Source organism: Saccoglossus kowalevskii, chromosome 6 (assembly GCF_978046115.1).
Source record: "Saccoglossus kowalevskii chromosome 6, keSacKowa6.1, whole genome shotgun sequence".
In the NCBI taxonomy this organism is placed as follows: Eukaryota; Metazoa; Hemichordata; class Enteropneusta; family Harrimaniidae; genus Saccoglossus; species Saccoglossus kowalevskii.
This window is the reverse complement of record NC_140646.1, coordinates 34,527,483-34,554,724: the sequence shown is the minus strand read 5'-3', so window position 1 is coordinate 34,554,724 and position 27,242 is coordinate 34,527,483. Positions and strand designations below refer to the sequence as shown.

At 35.8% G+C, this 27,242-nt stretch overlaps 1 protein-coding gene across 2 annotated transcripts; it reads right to left on the bottom strand.

The window, feature by feature from the left end:
- Positions 1-32: 32 nt before the first annotated feature.
- On the bottom strand, positions 33-27,038 carry LOC100374318 (vesicle-associated membrane protein-associated protein A-like). Of its 2 annotated transcripts, none has more exons than XM_006816852.3 (6): positions 26,867-27,038; positions 25,042-25,194; positions 19,782-19,885; positions 12,494-12,571; positions 9,455-9,661; positions 33-2,616 (listed from the first exon to the last, which is right to left on the bottom strand). In XM_006816852.3, exons 1-6 carry the CDS (start codon positions 26,922-26,924, stop codon positions 2,458-2,460), a joined length of 759 nt encoding a protein of 252 aa, XP_006816915.1. In that variant the 5' UTR covers positions 26,925-27,038; the 3' UTR covers positions 33-2,457. The 2 variants fall into 2 exon arrangements, with proteins under 2 accessions (XP_006816915.1, XP_085356573.1); XM_085500447.1 differs by having other exon boundaries at positions 9,455-9,634.
- Between the last annotated feature and the right edge of the window lie 204 nt (positions 27,039-27,242).

Here is a 27,242-nt window from a genome sequence, read left to right as displayed (position 1 = left end):
AGAAAAAACCACACATTAATAAGATTCAGCAATTCAATGAACAATTTTTTTTAATAGCTTAAAATTCAAATAAATTTCTTTTTCATATAATGTTAAAGTTATTACAATAATACTCAATACGTGGTGTTTAAAATAGCTAGCAGTGAGAAGGAAGAAACACAAACTCAAAATAACTCATTCGGATCTATTTGGGTATTCAAATTGGTTTAGAAAATACTGAGGGCTCAAATTGTGGCAGAATATCGATTATTTCTGATTGACCCAGTTTTATTTAAGTTTTAATTAATTTAAGGAACAATTACTAATAAATTTCCATAAATAGACTTGAATACTGCTTTTATAAGCGTGTGTTCTCATGGACAAGTGCCTTTGATGCGTCCTTTCCTTGGCAACACTAGGGGGATACACGTTTTTTTTTGTTTTTTTTGTACACCAACAAAATGTTATGTTACAGTTTATTTCCAACTTTAGACCAAGCTCATTCTATTTTTTTTTAAATCTGCTGTAGGTAGAATCTCCGAATGTTTTTAGCTCCACCTGTCCGGCCATTGTTTTAACTTCATACTCCATCCCCTCAAACCTAATCTGGCCAATTACCCATGTAAAGTAACTTTCCGAAGACTGGATTTGAGGACGAATAGACCAATTCTAGGGTTTCTGTGTTGCGTGAGTATTGAACTTATTTTAGTATCGTAAACACATTGAAATGTGCAGTGGTATTGTAGAAGTTTGTTTAAACTTACATCGTTAACAGTGTACACAACATTGATGCAATCAAACAACATTTCATACACACTTGAAACCCACAAATCATCTATTTCAGAATTGATTGGCTACTAATTCAGTTATCTCTGAACATGACACGAGTCTACAAAAAAGTGTAATCAGATTGAATGTGGACTAAGTGCCCAAAATAGAGACGACAGTTTCCTCCATGGTAATGTCTTACACAGAAAGGTTAAAATGGAGTTGTGCAATAATATCTGATCAATGTCAGTATTTACCAAGGGAAATCACATCTGGGAATTGTTCATAAGAAAACCTCAAGGCAAGACTCGTTTATTATTAGCAATGATTTTAGTCTGCTACATGTACATGAATGTATGAGAATTCTCTAAGACTATCAAGAACTATTACAGTAGGTGTGTAATTATCCAGAATTTAAAATGAATTAAAGATATTTCACCATTAGACAGGCATTACACACAAATATTGTCTTGCCTTTGCTGAGAATGATGCAACTAGTTGTTACAGGAAGCTTAACTTCTTAATTTTTGTTAATTGTTAAACATTAGTAGATTTTTAAATGAAGCCACGACTGAAATTAATCATTCAAGTTTCACTTTTTTCTCAAATTCCTTATTGTTATTTTCATGTTACCGTATTTGCTCTATTAGAAGCGCATATAAAGTTGCGTTGACTGTACTGAAGCATTAAAATATTACTTATTTTGACTATAGAAAAAACTTTGTAATTTACGTAAGCATATGCATTAATAATGGAGCAAATACGGTACAACGGTTAAACCATTAATTAGAGTATATCTACATCCTAACATGTAAATAAAATACAGGAAAAAAAGAATACTATGAACACTATGCATAAAATCAAATAACACTTTCCAATACCTATACTAAACCTAAAATAATATAATAATACAGCAGCGATGGATACCATAAATCAGTTAACTACCAGTAGTTATTTAACAGATTGCTTTTTTTTTCGTCATTTATAAAGCGATCTCAGAAAAATACAAGTCCAAGTTATACATTTCAGATGGATTTTTTCCCTCTTAGTTCACATGCTGTAAAATTGACAAACAAACCTCGCATATAAACTTGCATCAGCTCAGAAACCCACAGAAAGTATTCTACATACAGTACCCGCCCTCCAAAAAAAAAAAAAAAGAAAACAAAATTGCACTGTACATATAGTTTACAACTCTGTAAGAGAAAAAGAAATCATAACTATTTTTAAGAAATTTTGAATTTTTGAAAACTGGCTTTTTTGAATGCATTTTTAGAAAGAATTTCTAAAAAAAAAACTATGCTTATTAAATAATGAGACATTTTGAAATAATGTTTCTTTTAAATCATATACAACTGTCCTTTTATTGTCACATAATATACTAAGTGACAGACGAAAAGTGGGTGCTGTTGAAATCTTTTGTGGAAATATACACCATAAGAACTAAACTGATTGGGTGTGCGAGTGTATAAACTTGGTTGATTTTAGTGTTGATGGCGCTGTTTGTGCATTCTTGCATAAGCTAAGAATTTTGGGACACAGTAAGCTCATTACCATCATTAGGTATTTATTGGATCAGAATATTATACTTGCCACAAGAATCAAACAACAATACAACCTCACAAATTGTTGGTGTGGGCCAATCACTTCACCACTGTACAATTTGCATATTATTTCAACTTTCTCAGCTATCTATTTTGGGAATAATTTTTACAGCACGAATTTACCGAGAATAATTCCAAAGAGAAGTGCTAATATTAAATAAAGAACGGGTGGAAATCCAGACGACTGTGCTTGTTTCGTGACAGGACTAGGGAAGCTTTCTTGTGTATCTGCAGTAGCTGTTCTGCGTTTGTGAACACCGTCATCCTAGAAACAGAAAAAAATTACAAATATAATTGTGAAGTACATAATTTCGAACATGGCTGGGCCATTTTTACCAATCATACCACAGGATGGCTGCCAGTCGACGATTTTGAATTAAATTCACACCAGTGGTGAAGTTTATATCAAATTTGAATGAAATCGGCACAGACATTGCTTGAGAAATAGTTGACATGAAAATAGCCACCAGATGGCTAAATTTCACTGAAATTAAAAAATAAATGAGAACAAAATGGCCACCAGTCAGCCAGTTTGAAGCAAACCACGAGACAAAAGTTGTGTCAATACCAAGTTTGAACAAAATCGATCCAGGCATGTCTGATTAATTACAAAGGGCGGACAGAACTCAAACCACGAGTTGTTGTTTTGATCTGCATCAAGGTCCCATAATGTCTGATGTTGGTGCAGAATTCAAAGAAAATCCGTCTCCCGTAATCCTTCTATCAATTCGACTCCTCTATCAATTAGGCCACCTAATTTCGTCTGCAAAAATATTTTTTTTCTTTCTTCTTTTAGTTTGGCTACCTGGCAGGAAATGACACGTTTAGTTACCTATCAATCTCAGCTGTCTGTCTGTTTTCGCAATGAATAAAACTAATTCAAGTTAATATGTTTGTTTTCCTGTTCATTGTTCCAATACTTGTCCCCTGTTTTACCAGCAAATAAGTTTCCCAGACGTGAACATGACTCTTTCTAAACATGCCAATGTTTTGTCTGAGTGAAGATGCGTTGGAACAAAGACAAGCGCGTCTGGGGTCAAACTGAAGTCATATGCTAATCAGCTATTACGGTACGTGAATAATTTGCGATTGGCCAGGACTTGGTTATTTCCATCATGCTTGCAGTCTAGAAAAAATAATGAAATGTCAATAAATCATAACTGCATCTTCGATGACTGCAGCAAATAACAGTAGTACAATTATTTTCATGAAGTGATAATGTAACATAATGTAGTTTTTTTTTACTGTTTACCTTAGTTACAGAAAGAAGATGACTCCATTTGTAAACATGCTAATGATTTGACTGAGTGTAGACACTTTAGAACAAACAAAAACGAAAAAATTGGGGTCAAACTGGCACCATATGCTAATCGACAATTACGTGAATAATTTGCGATTGGCTGACAGCCAAGCAAAAAAATATCTTAACGTCAATAAACTGTGTACAATTATTTTTAAGAAGTGTTGGTTTTTGGAACTACAGCAGTTTTCTCCACAGAATGGAGATAATTTTTCCCTCCAAGGTTGCAGTTTCCCGAAAAATTAATCAAATATATGCAAGATCATGATTTTCTTTTTCTTCTGCTCCATGGTTAGGTCAACAACAATCTGCATGCGACTTTAAAATACACAATCAATCGTTTAGCTTTCTTGTCTGTCTTGAGACTTTCCTTTCAATTTCTTTGTTTCACACACACGCCAAAAATGCTATAAAAAGAAACAATTCACTGTGTCTGACACTGGGTTTACATTTTTGACAACCTACATGTTTACCAGCAACGTATACGTCTCAGGCACAACATTTTGATTTTGAAAATTGGCGTTGGGAACATTTCTCGAGTCGCATGTCTATTTTTTATTTTATTTTAAATATAAAGTACTACAGGTACGGAAGTAATATCGACAACACATGTTTTTCCATTATCACCCGTTCACACCAATCATCACGTTCTCCATGTCAAAATTATCAGAGGGTGGCCGCTAATAGAACAGTCATTGTGACTGAAAATAGTGTGAAAATGTTGTCCACTCAGACTCATGAAAATAAAGCATAAATATGGGACTTTTAGCCAAAGGAGATCACTTGCTCAAAGTCTTTCATTTAGATCTTAAAGTACTCTCGATTTCTTGTCTGCGACAATGTCTCGAATCGATTCGTATTTTGTCAAAGCCACGACTGAAGTTCCAGCTATCCCACCATCGATGTATCGTGCAACCGTATCAGTTGCTAAGAAAAAAACGTTCGGTTGGTAGGCCACCAAAAAGACCGTGATTAGAATTTACTGGTAATGTCAATCTACCAACGACCGAACAAATCGTTCCAGACGCAGCTCCGCTTGCTGATGCCGAACCAACACCAACGATTCCTTCAACACCAACCAACACCACAAAGGCCGCCAGAGGTATCTACAAATCCTTTAACATCAAACAATGCCGCAAAATTTATGAGGAGGCCAAGATGATGGGGTTTAACGCCACCGCACGGAAATATAAAATAGCTCCATCGACATTAAAAGGGTGGGGTAAATATGATTTCGATAAGGAACATTTTACAGCGGGTAAAAGAAGACATGGAGGAGGTTGTGTTGTCTCGTACTGCACACAATTGGACGAACAAGTCCTTATTTGGGTTCTACAGCAACACGACCTGCAGATCCCAGTTACCATGGACGCAATACGCTGTCACGCACTGTCAGTCATCAAACCTGAGTTCCCGGAGTTCAAAGCATCGCGTGGCTGGTGCGAAAAGTTCATGAAGCGAAACAACCTTGTCTTGCGGTTAAAAACTTGTGTGGCACAGAGGCTACCTGCAGACTTGGAAGTGAAGCTTGATAATTTTTTTACATTTGTCCGCGACAAAAGAAGTGATGACGATTTTGATTATATCGGAAACATGGACGAGACGCCAGTCTTTTTCGATTTAGTTCCGAACAAAACATAGGAAGTGAGAGGCGTCAAGACTGTGAAAGTCCGCACTACGGATGCAGAAAAAAGACACCTGACAGTTGTTTTGACAGTGATATCAAATGGAGATATTCTACCCCCAATGATTATTTTTAAAGTGCCTGTGCAATGCCCACCCTCACGTTTCCCATTTTAGATCTGTGTCCCACTGAAAAGGGTAGTTATTGGTTTTTTTTGCTGAAAATGATTACTCGTATCCAAGTAAATTTGAGATGTTTCTCGTGTTGTAGCCACGCCCACCTATCATGAAACGGTCGACTGTTTCCGGATTTCCGACTCTCGCCGAAAGTGCGCCACCAAATGACAAAAGTGATAGGAAGTCATACGCCTGAGCCATAATAACACTGGTCGTTCAGTATACTTTTAAACGATATACATTTTTCGGTCGGCGTTTTTTTCTTTTTTGTTGTCTATTTTATTTTCATTATTTTTGAGAGAGAGAGTTTTTAGATGTTGTGTTGTGGGCAGTTGCAGTGAAACGTATAATCATAGTGTATGTATTCACACGTTTCTAATCGATCCAAAGGTGCGACATCACTTAACCTTAGATTCATTCAACTGTTTTCGTCCATAAAAAACGACTAGGTTTAAAGAGAAACGCCGACAACGTAAACCTGGCGCAACACTTTTGAAAGAAATAGATTCTGGACCAGCCCATGATCACCGAGGCAGATTTCAGAAGAGAGAGAGACGTCCGGCAAGTGTTTCAAATGAGTTGACTTTTTTGCGATCGTGATTAGCAATAATTTTGACAGTGACACGAAAACGAAGCGTCGGACAAACAGGAAATTACACAGCCCTTACACACTGCTAATTGTTTTCATTTTCGAAGGCTAAAAGTTTCTGAATTGTTTGGTGATTGGTGTTGAATGTCGAATTCACACCTCTGTTCTTTTTTTACCTCCATGCTTGCAGCTTGATCTGCGTAATAATTTATGAAATAAGAATCCGGGCTTGGTCAATGTGTTTCCACCAAATAAAGTGTTAATATGATGTTATAATTATGACAATCACGCCATGGATCACGCTAACTCGAATCCAGTCTGAATTTATCTGTATGTGTGTCGATCTCGATTATTTTTGTTATCCAATTAAATGCCGCTTTTAACGCACTTGCCCTCGCCGTGACCCTACGCGTTCACCTATTTCAACAAAATGTCAATTCATTTCCACGCGGCTGTCATTTATTTAGTAACTGATTTGTCGTTTTTTTTAATTATTTTATAGTGATCACTATAGTCTAATGTTTAGAATATAAAAATATGTTCTCTTTTATTTTAATTTTGAAAGTTTTACACAGACAATCGATGAAATAAAACAGTGTAGTGACGTGCCTAGTAACCTGCTAAATAACGAGATAATTCCGACGTCAATTTCTATTTTGTCCAGCAACAGTGTACAAACGTGCGCCGGTGTCGGTGACGATCACGGTGACCAGCTACACCAGAACGGACATATTTCGCATCTAACTCAATCCCATGCAACAAAATTGATACTATATGTTCATTATGGTCCATTCTTCCTCGACGAACAAGTACATAAGTGACAATATAGTCAAAGACGAGAAAACTGCACAAGAAATTTGCCTTATTTACACGTATCGGCAATGCAAGCTGCCATGCGACTTCCCCTTCTGACGTCACAAGGGGAATTTCTGTATGCAAATGAGGAGCCTCGTTTTAAAATATACAAAAATAAAGTTGCCGTAGACTAAGTTTAAAACACATTTTTTCACTTAAAAACGTAAGTCATGCTTAGAAACATAACAATTAAAAATATTTATGTATCAATTGATAATTTTAGGCGTGAAAATAGCAGCCATTTCACAGGCACTTTAAGGGGAAAAGGGAATTGAAGCTACAATCTCCACCCGGTTTTATTGTAGCTGTCCAAGAAAAAGCATAGATGGACAAAAAGTTAATGCTGCGTTAGATAGACGAGATTTAGAGGCCTTACACCGAACGTCGCTATTCAATGCTCGTTAACGACTCATTTCGAGTGCACATAACCGAATCTGTGAAGTCAAGATATTGTGGCCTTAATACTTTACCGGCCGCAATTCCTGGCGGTTGCACATCGAAACTCCAGCCTTTAGATGTTTGTATCAACAAACCGTTCAAGTCTGAACTTCAAAAGTCATGGACAAGTTTTATCAGTGACGCTGCTATCAAAGCAACACAGGCTGATACCGACGATACCCGACTGAAGACAGCAGACGAGCAAACTATTGTCAACTGGATTGTCAACGCATGGGAAAAAATACATAATCGCCCATCCATGATTTCACGATCGTTTAATGTTTGCGGTATAACCAATGCCATGAAGATCATCTCATGCCGAAGATCATCTCATCAGGAGCAATGCAGAAATAGCAGACATCATTTCTGATTTACTGTTGGATGATGATGACGAGGCAACTGGTTTGAGGGATTTACGCAGTCGGAGCTGCAACAGTGACCATCTCTCACTTGTACCGTCTAACGGTAAATCAAACAAAACGGCCCTTTTCAGAGCCACCACATCCTCCAAAAAGAGATATATCGTACCATATTTTTATCGCCTGAAAGAATGATCAATTGAGCAAGTGTGTATGTGTGTATATTTTATTTTTTATTGCAAAAAATTCCAAATGCGTAATTTTTTTTAATGTTTTATGTGCGTGCTTAGCGTGCAAAACAAACTCGTTGCAGTTGCATTACCAAAATTACATTCCTATAGTTTGACCAGCCAAACTATACCCCTAATAATTCGCACACCCAAAAAATATTTTTGCTGTTTTTTTTCTATTAATTCAGCCATCTGCAAAAATAATTATTTTTTCCTGGTCTAATTGTTAGAAGGATTACGGTATACACAACCTAGTTCTGGTTCTTGGATGGGAGGAATGCTCGATTTTGAGCACAAAAAATGGCCAGTATACAGCCAAGTGAACGTGTATACAGAACCCAAGATGCAAGATATATTGTGTGAAGTTTGAATGTAATCTGTCAAGGCATGTCCAAGATACAACATGTACAGGTGGAGGAGCACGGACAAGTCCTCGTTTTCAGACCAAACAGGGACTAATAAAATGTGAAAAGCTATATATTTATTAAGTTACATCATTTTAACATTTAACATTGGTGAAGTATTTGTTAGTCTGACAACCATAGAACATTGTATCAAATAAGTGGGTAGACCAATGTGTGTATTGCAGGAATAAAAGCACAGATCAAGTGGAAATATTCTAAAATAGAACATAATTGCTCTCAGTATGTTTAAAAATCATTTGCTAGCATACAACACTATAATGTACCATAAACTCTCTAATTTAGGCATAATATTTTTAAAACATTTCAATCTTTCCTGATGCCCAAATCAGAGTCTAATTTAGATTTTCCGTAGTCATTGACGCCAATTCAAGAGTATGATGTTAATGGGTAAACTTCATTTCGACAATGAGCTGTTACATGTACCACTTTAAAAAAAATGTAATTATTAGCTGTTACATGTATCACTGTAAAAATTGTTTTTAATTACTCTCAATGGTCAGTTTATCTTTCGAAAACAACTAATTTTTTTGATTTAAAAATAAAATCATGCCGCACTATAACATCGATAAATCTTTTCCGTATTGGGTTTGACATGAGGTCGCTGAACTGTCATTAACATATTTAAATGAGCAACCCTGGAATACAGATATTAGACAATTATACACTACTGAACTATATACCATTACAAAACATAATTGAACTCTGGTGACCTTGACCTTAGTTGTATAATATTATATCCTTCATCATAGTTTGTTTCAATATAAATATGCATTGTTATAATTAATTTTGAATACAAACGAGTTTTATGATTGGAACAGCAGTGGGAAAGCAGTCTACCAAATGTCCTTGATTGATGTAAATATCTTACAAAAACATTGGTGCCTAATTTGTTTAATTATTTTAAGGGAAATAATTTACAGCTTTATTCAAATTAATTCAGATTTTTTAGTATAAAAACATGTGTTATTGTGCACATTAACAATTATAACGGCGCTGACAACAACAACAACGACGACGACGAAAATCATTTCCCCCTTAATGTACCTTTTCCTTCCATCTTTGATGATACGGTCAAGGTAAAAATACAGAGACATTAGTAGTACTCACCCTCAAAACGGTATTTTCTTGTTTAAGATGAGTATTTTCTAACTGTAATTTTTTGTAGTCCTCCATTACTCGTTGATACTCCTTATCTGTGATGTTCATTGCTTTACCAAGTGGGGACTGGGTTCGAACCTCAGGTGATTTGATATTGGGTTTTGTTGATGTCTCCTTGCTACTTCCACCCTGATATTTATTAGAATCCAGATCATTCTGTCAGAATTAGCAAGCACATACACAAAAAATGATAACTATGAAAGAAGAGGATAGTCCACCAAAGAATGACAAAGGAATAGAAAACCAATGAACCTGTCCATAAGGGAAAACCCACCTTTACGTTTGAAATAATAAAGACCCAAACAAATTAAAAACAATTTGTACAGATAACAAAATAGAATGACAATATTGTACACGTGTATTACATTAGAGATACAATAGGAACACATGAAAATACATGCGTGTTTTTCATTGGAAGTCTGTAACCAGCAAAGGTACACACCATTACTAATTCAACCATTCTGTGCAACTTTTAAAGAGAAATGACCTACGACACATGGAATAGTATTAAAATTACAAACATACACACACACACTATCTGCAAAGACTCCCATTTTGTGCTTCGCACATGGGAGTCCAAAAACAATTATACAACCAAGTGTGGAGGAATTAATAGTTGACAAATTATTTTATCACTCAAACAAGTACAATGAGTACACACGTTTTTTTGTGTGACAACACAAGTACATATACATTATGGTTTATACAGCATTACACAATTGATCGACATTGAACTTTATGAAATCACTGTGTCATTGTGATTGTAGCAAATATAGAATGGGTGTTAATTAAAAAAAAAAACATAATACAAAAATAAATCACAAGTACAACGATATAATTCTAGACTACTGAATCACACACCGTGAAAGCCACAAAAGAAAAAAGGATTGAGAGGCACAACCAGTGTGTTACATGATGTTACCTACATTCCAGTGTCTTGGCAAAAACACAAGAAGAAAGAGGGAGGTTTGAATAAATCAGCTTTTATAGAAAGATTACTATCATTCTTTAAGATTTTACTACAGTAAAGCAAATAAAAGCATAAGAACAAACAAACAAACAAACAAACACTACTGTAAAGGGGGTAATTATTCACTGTGTTTTAATTTAGCTTATTTCGCTGACTGGAAAAATGCGCTAAATTAAAACACAGTGAATATGTAAAATTTAGCATAAAACACATTATCTAAATGACGAAACCGTGAATTTAAAACCCACTGAATATGCCTGAAATGGTAAATCAGTGAAATTTAAACCCAGTGAAAATTAGTCATTTTACAGTATTTAAATCAGTCAGGAGCTGCAAATGTATCTTAAAAATGAAAATGTTGCCGTAAATCCCAGGATTATGAAACATTGGAATTATATACTGAGATCCCTAAAATAGATTTTTAATTGCAATTGTTATTTATATATCTACAAACTGATTATGATATTTGATATTTTCAAAAATAGTTCAGTATTAATGATATCATATTCCTGTAACCCGTGGCACGGTTATCCTTTTTTTTAATTCTGTGTTGTAAAGTAATGTTGAAAGCAAAAAAACTGAGTCTGGACACAGCTACAGTGTATGTAGAAATATTTGAATAATATCATCAGATAGTGAACTCCTCACAATGCTGGTCAAGTAGGACAGCTGTTGCCAAGCATTGCGACTCCAAGTACCATTAAGTCTACAATTATACATGCTTTTAAATATGTATTGGGAAAATAAATACAACACGTGTGTATGATAATTTTAATGCAATAACAATTGAGGCTGTTTATTGCATTTCTTTTCATGAAATGATGATAATTCATATTCAAATGATCTGCTAGTTGAGCAGACATTTCACATTTCCAATACATGTCTGGAATTTGAATACAAACTAAACTCGCAATCCAAGTAAACACTATCCCACTGGGGCAGACTCAGATTTATAAACATTAAAAATAGCTACAACGCATTACTGACTTTGCTAATTATAAATTCAAAGCTGAATTAATGAATACTGTGCATCTTTACTATGTGGCTCACAAACTCCATGTCACTCCATTCTTGTCAATGAAAAGCCTCCCAGATGTGATTATGAAATATTGTCATGAAACAATGAATTAAACTCTCTGCTGTGACAGGTACCAGAGAAAAAAATAAATATTCTGAAAATAGATCCGACCAGTCCTGTTTTATCCACTACTAGTATTAAGCTAAAACTGCCCTGGATTGTTCATTTCACGAAAAAATATAATATATCTATTAATATGGTACTAGGGAGTATATTATAATAAAAGACGCACAAGTAATATAAACAGGGATACGAGTAAGTTCACTTTGTGTACAAACAAATTTGTATGAATGATAGAGTTGGGGAGGTATTGAAGAAGAATGATTTACATATTACTGAGGCAAAAATGAGAAATTTTAATTCTTTGGTTATGCCAATCTAATGGTACAGAAACATACAACACAAGCAATCCAACTTGATACCCTTGAGATTCAAGAATGCATTATTAAAATTTACAAGCAATATTTGTTTTCAGATGAAATTTATAAGGAAGATCAGTTTTCAGCTGCACCACAAAACTGGAAACTGGGTAAATACAACATGCATACTTTTGTTCGGGTGATGGCAATATGGGTGGAGCAGTAGACATGGGATGAGTCAGTGGGGCATTAATTTCATACAACAATGTACACATTGCAAATCTGTGGGAAAAACCAAATCATATTATTTTTGTATCATCAAAAAAACTAATCTGATAACTGAATGACAGCTTTCAGTTGTTGTACTTTTTGTTCAGTCAGGAAGTCACACACATGTATAATATAGTTTATTCATACACATTCATTGCATCACAATGACAAAATCTAATTTGATGTGATATTGCTTGAAAGAAGAACAGAGGAAAACAAACATGCAATGCATGGAATACATACAAATTAAAACAGTAACACATGCATGTTGTTAGCATGATGATGATATGCAGTGAACATCTGATGCCTACCTGTTGTGAATCCACTGGCAGTTCAAAAACACACTTCAATTTGGAATCCATCAACTCAGAACTACTGGCTTCTTTCCACTAGAGAAGAATAAACAAAGCAAAGATACTAATGGTGAGAGACTGGTGATATACTACAGGGGTGGGAACATGCATGTTCACAAGAAGGCAGGGATAGGCATCCATCTATACATACATACACCTAACCTATAACAGATATTCAGGGGAAAAAATACATTTTTACCTTTTAAAATAGTTTGACTTGCTATCAGTCATGTGATATGAAGGGGAATCCTTTATGATTTACATAAAAACAGAGAAATGGACATTGCAATGGTGTCAGTTTATGTGTGCAGGTTATTGCACAATTTGACAAAAATTAAATTGAAAACAAATTTTTAGGAAGAACTACTTTCCTACGTATGTAGGGCCATGATGTGTTTCACGTATGCGCATAGCTTCCTACTATTACAGTCAAACCTGTCTATAAAGGACAGTCAGTGGACTGAGCCAAACTGTCCTTTATAGACAGGTGGTCTTTATATGGAGGTGGCCAAATTTATTCATTTAATCATGAATATTAATTAGGGCCGGAATTTTAAGGGAGATCATAAGCAATACATAAAAACAAACCTATAATGAATAGGTCTTTTTTAACAAGTCATTGTCAATGACACGTCCCCGTTCCGTTCATATTTGAGTGACATATACATTCAAAGCAGATCATGACCGAAATGCACCTGCATATGTACAACACATTGTGCTAAATCTGAACAAAATCCATCCATGCATGACTGAGATCCGGTTCTGGAATTGTGAAAATACATGATTTTGATGCATTTTCGGCCTTAAAATGGCCATCATTCCGCTATTGTTAAGCAGATCATGAAACAAATGCATATATCTATTTGTGACATGATGTACCATGTGTGTGTGAAGTTTGAACTTGATCAATCCAGACATGTCTTGGATACGGATCCAGAACTGAATTCTTTAACAAAATGGCCGCCAGTCGGCCATTTCGAACTTGATCCGGAAAAAAAAAAGACGTGCCTCAAGGTCCTATTATGTTTAATGTATGTACCAAATTTGAACAAAATCCATCCATGCATAACTGAGATACGGGTCCGAAATGGTGAAAATGTGCGATTTCAATGCATTTTCGGCCTTAAAACGGCCCCCATTTGGCTATCGTTAATGAGATCATGAAACAAATGCACATACATATTTGTGACATGATGTACCTTGTGTGTGTGAAGTTTGAACTTGATCAATCCAGACATGTCTCGGATACGGATCCAGAACTGAATTCTTTAAAACAAAATGGCCGCCAGTCGGCTATTTCGAACTTGATCCGAAAAAAAAAATGACGTGCATCGAGGTCCTATTATGTTTAATGTATGTACCAAATTTGAATGAAATCCGTCCATGCATAACTGAGATCCGGGTCCGGAATGGTGAAAATGTGCGATTTCAATGCATTTTCGGCCTTAAAGCGGCCGCCATTTGGCTATCGTTAATGAGATCATGAAACAAATGCACATACATATTTGTGACATGATGTACCTTGTGTGTGTGAAGTTTGAACTCGATCAATCCAAGCATGTCTCAGATACGGATCCAGAACTGAATTCTTTAAAACAAAATGGCCGCCAGTCGGCCATTTCGAACCCGATACAAAAAAAAAATGACGTGCATCAAGGTCCTATTATGTTTAATGTATGTACCAAATTTGAACAAAATCCGTCCATGCATAACTGAGATCCGGGTCCGGAATGGTGAAAATGTGCGATTTTGATGCATTTTCGGCCTTAAAATGGCCGCTATTCGGCTATCGTTAATCGGATCATGAAAAAAATGCATGTGCATATGTCCCATATAATGTGTGATGTATGAGTGAAGTTTGAACTTAATCGGTCCATGCATGTTCGAGATACAGGTGATCACGGACGGACGGATGCACGGATGGACGGACGGACGGACGGACGGACGGACGGACGGACGGACGAACGCACACAGAGCAAAACATAAGTCCCCGTTTTCGGACTGCGTCCGAACGGGGACTAATAAAAGTCACTCATTTTCATCTGGATAATTACAGCTTTACTTTTTTACTACAAATTATATCATGTAAATTCACTGAAACCAAGTGATTCTGCCCATGGATTCATTGGTGTATTTAATGCATAAGAACGATTGTCAACGATCGGCCGCATTGGCGTTTCAGCTCATACTTTCACACTCTCGGCAAGCAGTCTTATTCCCCAGTCTCTTACACATATTCCATCACAGGCGGTAATCAGTCCCATCGTTAGTATTGTCGATTGTACACTGTGACAAAATGCACAGGCAAAGTTGCCGTGATTGAAAAAACAAACAAGCATTAAAAATGAAGAAGCATTGATAATAAACAAAATTGACCAAACTCATAACGATTGCTCCAACTCTCGGTGTTGAATCAGAAAGTCAAACGAACCGGAAATGAAACACGGTTATCGCACACGCAATTTTACAGTTATTTGTTGCAAGCATCGACGTGTCAAAACTGAACAAACGAATTTTCTCGATTGCGAATTATTGATATTACCGTTTATAAAAAAAGAGGATCAAAATAGAAAACATCTTTCGTTGAGAATAACCCCGAGATGACCCCTCAGTAACAATACGTTTTGCCCATGCGCTAGCTTCATTAGCATAATTTATAACGATCAACAACAAACAACATGGTGGCTAAAATAGGTCGGATTTTGCAATCCCGCGATGAAAACGAAATAAACGAATGTTTTATTTATTATTTTGTTTGGATATTTCATGTCGACAAGGTAAATAAAACATCTCTCATTTAATAAAACTGGTTCATTTTTCTTGTTTTCGAGACGGGGGGAATTTGCTCTTCATGTGCTGGGGATCGATAGTATGCCGGGGGTAGTACCGATCGGAAACAAGCTAGTTTTTCATTTCAAACTTTGAATGAAACTGTTTTAATTTGTTGTTAAAATCTTTCCAGTCTCCAGACGTTACATTCAGATGATATTCAACTTTTTTTTTAACTTTTTCGCAACTTCACAAACCAAGTTGCGATGGTCACCCCTGTCTATTAGCCCTAAAGATTGCGTACTCTGTAATCTGAACGTAACATATGACCACTTTCCTGTTAGCGATTCGCAAGTAGCTATTGTCTTTTTGCTGAGACAGTCTGATGGAAATGTTGGTAGTCGTTATACAAAGGTTAAAGTGTGAATAGGTCTACAATAGGGTGGTCGCTGGTCGCGTTGGACAGGTGGTCGCTATATCCAGTGTCTTTAACGTGTAAATTGCGAAGGGACTGTACTAAGGTGGTCGCTATGAGCAGGTGGCCGCTCTGCACAGGTGGTCGTTAACACAGGTTTGACTGTACATTGACAACTGCTTGTGTGGATTGGATTTGTGCAGATGACAAAGACAGAGCATTGGGGCTGACATGCAAAGTCTACAATAAGCTAGTTAAATGATGATGATAGTGACATGCAGTCAAATTTGAAAACGTATCAGAAAATAAAATAGTGATACCTGAATGAAGACAAGACTAGATTCAATGACAAGTGATCGGCCAAACAAAGGTCACAACGACCTCCAAATTTATAAAATATTATGAATCTCAAATAACATAAGAAGTTTATCAGATAGACACAATCATGCAGCTTTATTAATTTGAGCACCTTGTAGATTTTTAAAAACTAATCATTAAATGTATCCTTTTTCATTTTTGACATTCCAAAAATGGTTTCAAATTGTATCTGCACTAAAATGCATAACACGGAATGGAAATCATTTTTATCAATAATTATGTGAAGTAAATTAATATAAGTTCACAACAATGTTAATCAACGCCTACATGTACTGGTACACTCGAACTGAACTGATTGAAAAAATACATGTACAAGCTCAGTACTCTCAATATTGTCATCAAACTAAATGCAAAGTACATCAAGTAAATAAGGGTTCAACAAACTTAACCACCTAAGTGGTTTATTTTGTACGGGCAAGTCAAAATAAAGTCAAAGAATGTCCAACTTTTAACCACTGGAAACCAGCCAGCAAAACAGGGCTTGAACTTCATAGTAAAGAGAGTGCTCATTTTCAAAGGCAAAATTGATAAAATTGCCTCACCATTCTAGGAATAATATAGGAAATATAGGGTATCGAGGCAAACTTATTGAGCATCTAACAATAGCTTTCTAGGCTTCATTGAAGTTCAAGCCCTGGCAAGATGGTTTCCTATAGCAATGAATTAAAGACTTTATTACTGATAAAATGTTAACATATATATAATAATGACATCAACAGACATCTATTCTATCCCCATCATTTGCATATTATGAGCACAGTGAGAAGTGATTGAGTATGGAATACAACTTACAAGTCAGTAATAAAGAAGAAAGCCATGATACAAGCAGATTGGCCAGACCAGGCCGTGCATGTTCTGATTGCTTTACAATAAGGTAATACACAGTCAAGAACACAATAAGTAGCTGAAAATTGTGCAGTGAGTCTTTTATAGTTGTTACAAAGGAGATCAAAGGGAGAAATGAAGCAGCAAAATAACAAGAAAATTAAACTCGACTCTTGGTAACTAATCCATCTCTCAATATCATTCTCATGAGTGAGGATACTAGAGTCCGAAGTGGAAAATGGAAAAAAATTGCATTTTTACATGAGATGACTTATTCATATCTCAAAATTTAGAACATTGACATGTGATGAAAAAGTCATATGTTGATATGAATACTAATATTGTAAAAATGTTTTAAAGTTTAAAGTTTCCAGAGCAGTAATAGCTTTCCATGATATACAATGGAAGGTTATATCCCATAATGCATTGCATATATGTGCAATAACATGCTCAGTAGTGCAAAATTTTGATTCAGCTCAAACTAACTTAAAATGAATTATCTGGAATCAAACTTATATTTTATAAACATTATTTTAATTAACAATAACAATTAGTCAAGGTATTTTTGGATAACTTAGCATCCGTAACAATAACTGAGTAGGAGATAATGTCAATAGAAGGCCACCTTTAAAAGGATCATGCATTTGTTTTTTCAATCTCAAGTGTTGTTTTTGTTTGTTTTGGGTTTTCTTGGTGGGTGCTTGAACTTCAGAGGCATAAAAGTCAATCGCCTTGAAAATGGGTGAAAACTGCATGATGAGGATATTGCATTTAAACTTGAACACACATTGAATTGGATGACATAAACTCAAATGGAGAGATATCAGACTATGTTTTAACTATGTAGAGACTGCAATGATGACACATGGACAATCCTTATTCAACATAGTCAAGATGGCAGCTGTTCTGTGGCTATGAATAGGACTTGACAATAAATTATAAATAGCCAACTGACCTCCATCAAATAAAAATTATATTAACAAGCACAGACCATAACGAAGAAATCAATATGTCACACGAGCTGACCAGTAATAAAAGTACTGACAAAATATATCGGCAGAGAATGCAATTTCTCATTCGTCCGCCATTAGTTTAAATTACATCAATTAAATAACCTAAAACAAATTTAATAATATTTTTCATACAAAATATTCCAGAAAACACATTAAAAATGTGAAAAATATTGTGAAAAAGTAGCAGGCAAAATTATGGTGCTAAAAAAATTAATACTCAATTAATTCGAGCACAAATGTATCCTTTTAATTTGAGAATTCAATACAAAGTGAACTCAAATGATGTAAATGTAGTACTGAACAATGGATATAGATCGTAACATTTCCTCAGTGAATGCAAATCGAAAGTACCTATTTTTTTTTGAATGCTTGTCTTGGGTGTAACTTGGATGTCACAACATAATTTTTTTGACCAATTTGTGTACTGTCTGTGAAGACCCATAAATAATTTTTATTTGTATTTTATTAATTCATGCTTTTTATTTTTACTAATTTTAGTTTTAATTTTTATGGTAAAAAAGTGGAAATTAGTGGAATAGTTTTTGGCCCTCTTCTGACTGATACTTACATAATTGTAAGGACTAATAAACATATAACATATAAATCAGTCTTTTTCATAATTATTACAATTAATGATTAATTTAACAGGGAAACTTCCCAAAAAATATTACTTTTCATTGACTGAAGACAATGAAATTAACTATTGCAGTAACATGTATATTTTCCCAATATTTAAACAGCAAGGTGGATAGTTTTATTCTCTGTCAAGTAAAGGGTAACAGATCGAAGGACAAAAAATTGGACTGCTAACCCAACCCGATAAATAAATCCTAAATCTGTTTATATGATTTATATATCAATATGCATTATTGGCAGGCTGTAATCGCACAATAAAGACCAGAAACATTTGCCAAGGTTTCGCGCATAATTAGAGTTTTAAAACAAGAACAAGAAAGTGGTAGACCATGCTTGATTCACTTTCCGCAAAATTTTAAAGTCTGTCAAATAGACTTATATATTTTCTGAGTATTAACATCTGCACGGATTGTGAAAAAAAACAATTTTAAATATTTCATTATGCATATCATGCTTATTTGTATAATAAACTTTTAACTTAATTCCAAATGTGTGTGACAAACTAAGAAAGGAAACTGCTCACCAGAAAGCAGTCCCACATCAGGAAACATACCTACATGTCATTTTAGAAAAATGGGTCAAAGTCTTAAGTTAGCAGCATGGGAAAAACAAGCTAAGAATTAATTTGATACAGAAATTCTCTAAAAGATGATACAACCTACTTATTCTCTGAAAGCTTAGATATAGATGAATATGGTAGTGCATATACACATTCCATGTGAAAACAAAGTTCAGTGTATGTACTACTGTATTCGCCTATAGGTAAGCCTTCAGTAGATTTTGTCCCAGTTTCTTGCTGCTCAGTTACTACTCTGTGTGGCGCTAGGAGACTGGAGAATTTGTGTCCCTGTATATATCATACACGTCCACTAACTGAGTTTTAATTTTGGATATTTCCAAAGGGATGCACACTTAGTCAAATGTGACAGAAATCCTTTGATTGTGTAGTCGAGCATGGACACTAAGTCAGACAAAAACGGTAATAGCAAATACCATGGAAAGCAATATAACAAACAGGAACGGCAACTATATACACAAGGGACAGAAACTGGAAATTGAGTAATGTCTGAACGCCTGAAACAAAAGAAATTAATACCCCCCCCATTACCACCTTAATTTGGATGAAAAGCAAAAGTGTACAGTATAATACATACAGGGTAGCAAAAAAGACACATTTTAGGATACAGATAATGACAAATAATTCACATACCAGTGATTCTTGATCAATGTCTCCTGCAGGAGCAAACATTGTCTGTACCATAAACTTGTGTTTATTCTTCTCATTGGGATCATATTCAAAAGGTTGTAGCATTACTGTAATAGAGAGTGCATTGAGTAGTCTTAAATCTTGGCATACTACTAGTGTATTTACAATGTAACAAAATTACATAACTTGTATATGTAATAGAACCTCAACAGATAAATATAGATCATTTTCTTTCAAAATTTCATTTCAAGTTAGCTGTTGTAAAATAGATCCCATCAAGTTCCGATCAATTTTATTTTATTTTTAGGTCACAACTTGAATAGATGAGACTACTGCAGTGATTGTATGCCACAGTTATGATATAAAATTGTATATGTGAGGAGAATTCATCCATACGATATTAAATCAACAAATCAGAAATGTACAAATTGAAAAGTTTAGTATAAAAACAAAGAATAGTTTTAGCTTTCTGCTGAGAAACACAAAACAATATTTACATAACAAAGCAGAAAGTTGAAATGCACCATGGGAGTACAGTAATGCAGGCAGGGCTTCACTAATGAGGTAGAACAAGACATTATATTTTCAGAATGTCCAGAACACAAACACTGCATTGATTACATCAATCATTTCCCTCAATGACAATGCACTGTGGTTGACCTATGACCCACATATAGTATGTATACAGTCAAAACTCGTTAGTACGAACTCGGTTACAACGAAATACCGGTTACAACGAACGAACACCAAAGTCCCGTTTGAAAATCCATTATCCCTATGGTAATTGACAACGCTTAGAACGAACTCGTTTATTACGAAAACCCGCTTAGTACAAAAGGATTTTCTCTGAAAAACAATGGTCTGTAACACCTATAGCGAACATTTCATTCACTCAAACAGCTGCGAAATCCTAAAACGAACCGCCAAATACACGGTGTTACGCTTCCGCTGTTAGCAGTGGGCTTGAGCTATGCAGCGTAAAATAAAAACAATGTAGCCATTCACTGGGCGTGAAAATCTTTTGTGTACGTGACTTCCAGTGTCTAGTCACTTTCGACGCCCTTGCTGCTCGAGTTTTTAATTTTAAGATTCACAATAAAAAAGTGTGAAGCATGGACGCTGTAAATTTTAGATAAATTACGGCGACTACGAGTGAGCTGCCAGTTTCCGTCCTGACTTCAAAATGTCAACTCGTGTCAAACGGCGTGCCTTGTCGTTGGACTGTAAAGTCCAAATGATCAAAGCGATTGAGTCGGGCATTCGTCACGGTGATGTCTGTCGAAAATTTGATGTTAAACCCAGTACACTGTCAACGATTTTAAAGAAAAAAACTGATGTTTTGAAGATGTTCGAACACAACAAAATTGAGCCGTGCCGGAAGCGAATGCGGTTTTCAGCAGTCGACGACGTTGAGCAGGCATTGCTGAAATGGTTTACCAGTGCCCGTTCTATGAATGTCCCAATCAGCGGTCCTATCCTCCAGGCAAAGGCCGAAGATTTAGGACAGAGAATGAATCATTCCGAATTCAAAGCCAGTAATGGCTGGCTGGAGAGATTCAAATCCCGACACGGTATCACGTTCAAATCCGTGTGCGGCGAAGCTGCTTCTGTCAGCGATGACATGGTTGATGACTGGGTAACGTTAACATCACCCGGACTCATCGATGGCTACGCTCCCAGAGATATTTTTAATGCCGACGAAACTGGGTTATTTTTCCGCCTGATGCCCGATAAGACATTATCATTCAAGAATGACGTATGCTCTGGGGGAAAGACAAGTAAAGAAAGATTGACTGTGATGCTTTGCGCAAATATGGATGGATCTGAAAAACTCAAGCCACTGGTCATCGGAAAATCAAAAAACCCTAGGTGTTTCAAAAACGTAAAATCCCTACCCGTCGATTACAAGGCAAACAAAAAAGTGTGGATGGTCAGCGATTTGTTCATCGAATGGCTACACAAACTGGACAAGAAGTACAAACGCCAGAAAAGAAAAATTCTCATGTTCGTCGACAACTGTCCTGCCCATCCAGCTGTCAAAAACCTCAAAGCCATCAAACTCTTCTTTCTCCCGCCTAATACAACTTCGAAGCTGCAACCGATGGACCAGGGCGTGATTAGAAATTTCAAGTGTTTTTACCGCCAACGAGTAGTTCAAAGAATGTTGGTGAATCTTGATTCAGGTGAAACCCTACCCACGATCAATGTCAAAGATGCGATCAACATGCTTCATTCGTCCTGGCAAAAAGTTACCGATACCACCATTGCCAACTGCTTCAGAAAGGCGTCGTTTGTACATTCGCCAAATCCCGACGTGGAACAGGAAGTCAGCATTGTTGATCGTGGAGACAATACGGCCGATAACACAAGTGATGTTGAATGTTTATGGGACAATTTAGCCCATCATATCGAATTGCCAGAAATTTCATTTTCGGATTTTGTCTGCGCAGACGACGAAACTGGTGTTTGTGAATCGCCATCAGACGATGCAATCATAGTGTCCATTTTGGAGCAAAACGCTGAGGCCGATGAAGACGACATCGAAAATGTCAGCCCAGACATTCCTGTTGACATCGAACTGCCTTCATCGTCGGAAGCTATGGATTGCATAGTAAAATTACGCACTTATCTTCAGTCCTGTGAAAATGTTGAAACTATGATTTTTTCACAACTTTCAACTATCGAGGACATGCTGTTCACATCGATTTGTTCTGGTCGTCATCAAACCAAAATTACTGAATTTTTAAAATAGCCATCCGTGTTAATAGCGAACAATTTACATTACAGATTTGTTTACCGTATTACAAATGTAATGAATGCAATGTGAATTTTATTTTTTATGACTGAGAAATCATGAAACAAATACAATGAGTACATGTGTGTTTGTGTATGCATACGTGACAAATTCAGTCGATCCAGCATGGACGTACTAAGAATTTCTTTATTCATTTATTTATACATGTACTTTGAATAATGAACAGTACATTTGTATTTTCCATTTTAATATTATTTTAATAAACATGACAACGTTTAATTCAATACTATTTGTGTGTTTTTAATGTTTGGTCTAGTGTTTAAAATGGCGCCATAGTTTTGTTTACCCTGACTTATGGTAATTAGTTTGTTTCTGTAAAGCGCCCTCTAGTGGTGATCGGTTATTACGAACACCGGTTATAACGAATATATTCACCTGGCAGTGTTCTCCCCAGGCCTTTCAAGCACTGCGGGCCCGCTTCGCTTAGACAAACAGCCGCGTCGCTTTTGTTTCGCCCGCGATCTTTGAAATCCTGCCCGCGATGCTTATTCACATTGTATTGTTTACAAGTGTCAGCCTCGTCTAGCACATCTTTAAAACAATAACATGTATTGATCGAAAGGTAATCCCGCCTTTGTACATAGTTAGCCTTACAAACACAGTGATAAAAACGGAAGTCTACAAGAAGTTACCAAGTCTATCAAGGGTGCGGAGCTGGCAAACCCAAAATACTAGGGTAGTAATAATTTGCCCATTGCGTCGGGATGGTCTATCCCGAGTTGCTGCACTGCGATTAATTGCGTTTTTACTACTTCATCGCCAGTGACACTAATTACCAAGAATTAAAAAAACAAATGAAATTAAGTCGCATCGGAAAAAAAAACTGTAAATAAATCGAAGTAAAAAGTATTCAACTGCAGACGAGACGGACGAGGAAAAAACGAACCCTGACCTCTAGAAATACCTCATTCATAGTGCGTCATTACCGAGGAACGCAACCCTAAGGCGACGTAACGCATGTAGTGACATCACAACCGATGCATGCTGGGTTACAACGGAGATTTTGATTGAGGTAACAAAGATGGCGACGCAGAGTGCATGTTTTTCCGCGATGTTTAAAAACAACATTTCGTTGGCGATTTTGATGTAATTTCTAAGTTAATCATCAATGAATCGTTTTAATTAAGCAAACATTCTAAGTTTGTGTATTTTTAAGCAAAAAAGTCAGGGACCGATGATCGCAACAGCAGCGGTGAATACCCGTTCAACGCAATGCCGTCAGCTGACAATGTTACGGTGATCGTAGCGTTACACAAATAATAGATAGAACAATGAATGTTCTATTTCAAACTTTATTTGACTTGATGCACACATAAAACACAATGAATGTAAATGATAAAAATATATGGGATATGTATCTCTTCTTTATTTCAGTTATAATGTTTGTTGGGGAAACTAATTATTATGCAAACAAAATTATGCAAATAAGATGTATTGTTATGTAAATTAGCCGCGATGCTTGGCTTAGAGTCTGGGGAGAACACTGCCTGGGGCCTTGATATTCGCACTAACGAGGTTTGACTGTACTTAGAAGTCAGGATTAAATCAATTAGTATGATGAATTAGAGCTACTATAATGTACAAGTAACTTTTGCAATCGTATACAGGACAGATTTTTCAAAAAATTACATAAATTACAATCATATTTTTAATATGAGGGTCATTTACTTCGGTATTGCGTCAAAAAATACCCATAGCCAATATTCAGAAATTTATAGAAAATGTGTCAGTATGACAGAGCAATCTGATAGGTTAATAAGAGACTTGAACTATCAGGTCAGAGGACATTGTTTTAGCTCAACCGTCAGAAAAACATGGGAGAAATTGCTTTCCATCACGAGTTTGTGTATGATTTTGGAAGTTCTTGTCTTCAAGTCCCACAGACCCTAAAAAATGTTACACCGTAAATTCAGATGGTGCGTAAATAATATTGTAATAAAATATTTTTTTGTAAAAATGTTTGCTTCTACATTGTGAAAGTGCTATGGAAATCAATGACACGTCAACTCATTTCGCAAATCAGAGTTTACCAAAAAGATGTCATATTCCCCCTAATTCGGTATATGCCCACCCCTTACTTTTCCAGATTTCACATGTTGAGGCCCCTGGGCTTATTACCTGGGAAGTCCAGTATTTCTACTAGAAATTCTATCACAGCAAATATGGGACGCACATTCATTTGCAATTTATTAAAATTGTTATCTGTTTACCATTTTTTTTAAAGCATACATTTGTTATCAAATTCTGACATCACATATGAATCCAATCGATGAAGAATAATTTATTGTAAATAAATATTTTCACAGGAGAAAAATGTTCATAGCGAATAAGGAAAAACCCTAAATACATAGCATAAAACATTATTATAGTTCCTGGTTATATCAACAAGGAATTCTAGTGCATCAGTGAAACACCTTCAAGAGAAGAATTGATATCATGTTGACTTACCTGACACATTAACAGTTGAGCCTGCTTCTACAATACCACTATTGGGTCGAACACAGTATCTCCTAGGTGCAGTGGTCTTTATTTTGAAACATACCCTTTTGTCGGTAGGATTTACTAGTTTGAGTACTGATGTCACAACATCAGTAAAAGGACCTGTAAACAAATGACAAATAGCAATATTTAGGTGTGGTCCATGTATATTTTCACTAATTACTGTAATTACTAATTACTGATGCAAAAAGTATACCAGATTGAAGTGTAGCAGACTCATCCACTCAAACAGCAAAAATCATTATATAATCTCAAGTAACAATACATCCACAGCGTTGTCGGTGTGTCTGATATTTGACATTTAGTAGACAGCTGCCCACTAAAACACCAGAATGGATCTTACTATAGCAATATAGGACGAATTAGTAAAACAGAATGCAGTCAATATGTATATACGCACAACTGAGAAAGAAAGAGTTCCGTTTGTATCCCACATCTAACCTTAATTTTAACTCCAACCCACCAGCACTCCCTAATTTAATTGTATATATGCCCCTCCTCAGGACACTTATAGTTATCTAGAGGGGACATATACAATTGAATTGGGAGCGAGGGTTAGAGTTACATTGTATGACTACAACAGAAATTATTTAATTGAGATAAATAGAGATTCTGGTCATTATTGTGTTTGGTTCATTTATGCAGTCCAAAACTGCACATCCACAAATATTTTGCTATAGCAGGATCCATGGCAGTGGTTGAGTAGGCAGCTGAATACCACATGTAAATATCACCCACTCTGATGCCATGGTCTTGGAGCTGTCCCAGTTAATACAAAAATTAAAGGTCATCGACATGGTACAGCTGTTGGTTGGAACACTACATACAATTGAATAATTGCATGTCAAGAATACAATTTCAAACAAACCTTTTATAAACAAAAGGCAAGTCGCTCAATGATAACAGGGACTAGAAAACATTTAGGTCACAATAACAATAATAACCATTGTGCATATGTACAGTTCATACAAGTTGACAGATCATAATATGCATAACATACCAGGCATGTAAGACGAATGAAGAAAGTAGATTTATAAAAATATGAAGCTGGAATCTATCCATGTTACTGAACTTGCACACAGACATGACATGAAAGGAACTTTGGACTTATGACCCTTCTGTCCAAATAGTACACTGTGCAGTAACTAAAAATGATTAGATACAGTAGCCACCAGTTGTTTTTTTAAATAATATAAAATGTATATTTTTTTCCCCTCCCCTAAAAAAGACGAAATGAAACATATTTTCATTGATCTACAAATCCTTTACAACAAGGAAATTGACATTTGATTTAACCATGACGGCATTGTCAGTTTGTAAATATTAATTAATATAGCTATAGTTCCTAATTCACTTGCTGCATGACAATTAATTAAGTATAATCAAACTGATAATATATTAGTTACATGGTAACCCTCACATGTTATCATTCTGGTGATCTATTTTTGCCTAGATTTAAAAATAGGTGTACACGGGAATTTATGACATAGTGCATACATCCAACCAATGAGATATCATGTGGGTACAAAATGAGTGCGCAGCCGATTATTTAAAGACAATACGGAGATGATTTGAACAAATCATAATTTTGCGTGCGCCCGATATTTTTTAATTATATTGCGCATAAACATTAAAAGTCAACACCTTCAAAATCGCAGATCGCACCCTACAATAGCCATCATAAAGCACGTAATCGGTCCAATATGGCGGATTGCGGACACAATTTTCGTTCAACGTCGCCCGAACTTTCAGCGATGGCTGTTGGGACGCTTACCTCTAAATCTAAGCTCGCCACTTGGTTCTAGGATCAGTGCTTGTTCGGTCTTCGACATTTTAAAAAAATATTTCACCGGAATACAGTGATAAATGAATAATATTACGTGGAATGGGGTTCCACAACACCCCTCATGAACCTACACTGAAGACTTGAAATCGAGGCTACCAATCCGAATGATGACGTTCAGTTTTGCAAAGGCTCATGGGAGATTACTTGTCTCGACTTTGGTAACTTTTAACCGATGAGTCGAAATTAGCTCGATTATCCAGGTAAAATATGCCATTAATATGTATGGGAAACCAAATAAAATGAAGACAAAAGTTAATTGTCACTCATTGTTATAAATGCAGTTCACTCAACATAATGATGACCT

Coding starts and splice junctions, on each gene's coding strand:
- LOC100374318 (XM_006816852.3), bottom strand. CDS start 26,924: ATGTCGAAGACCGAACAAGCACTGATCCTAGAACCAAGTGGCGAGCTT. Junction 25,195..26,866: donor TGGCGAGCTTAGATTTAGAG/GTAAGCGTCCCA, acceptor ATTTGTTTACAG/GTCCTTTTACTGATGTTGTG. Junction 2,617..9,454: donor AAGAAAATACCGTTTTGAGG/GTGAGTACTACT, acceptor TTCTGTTTCTAG/GATGACGGTGTTCACAAACG.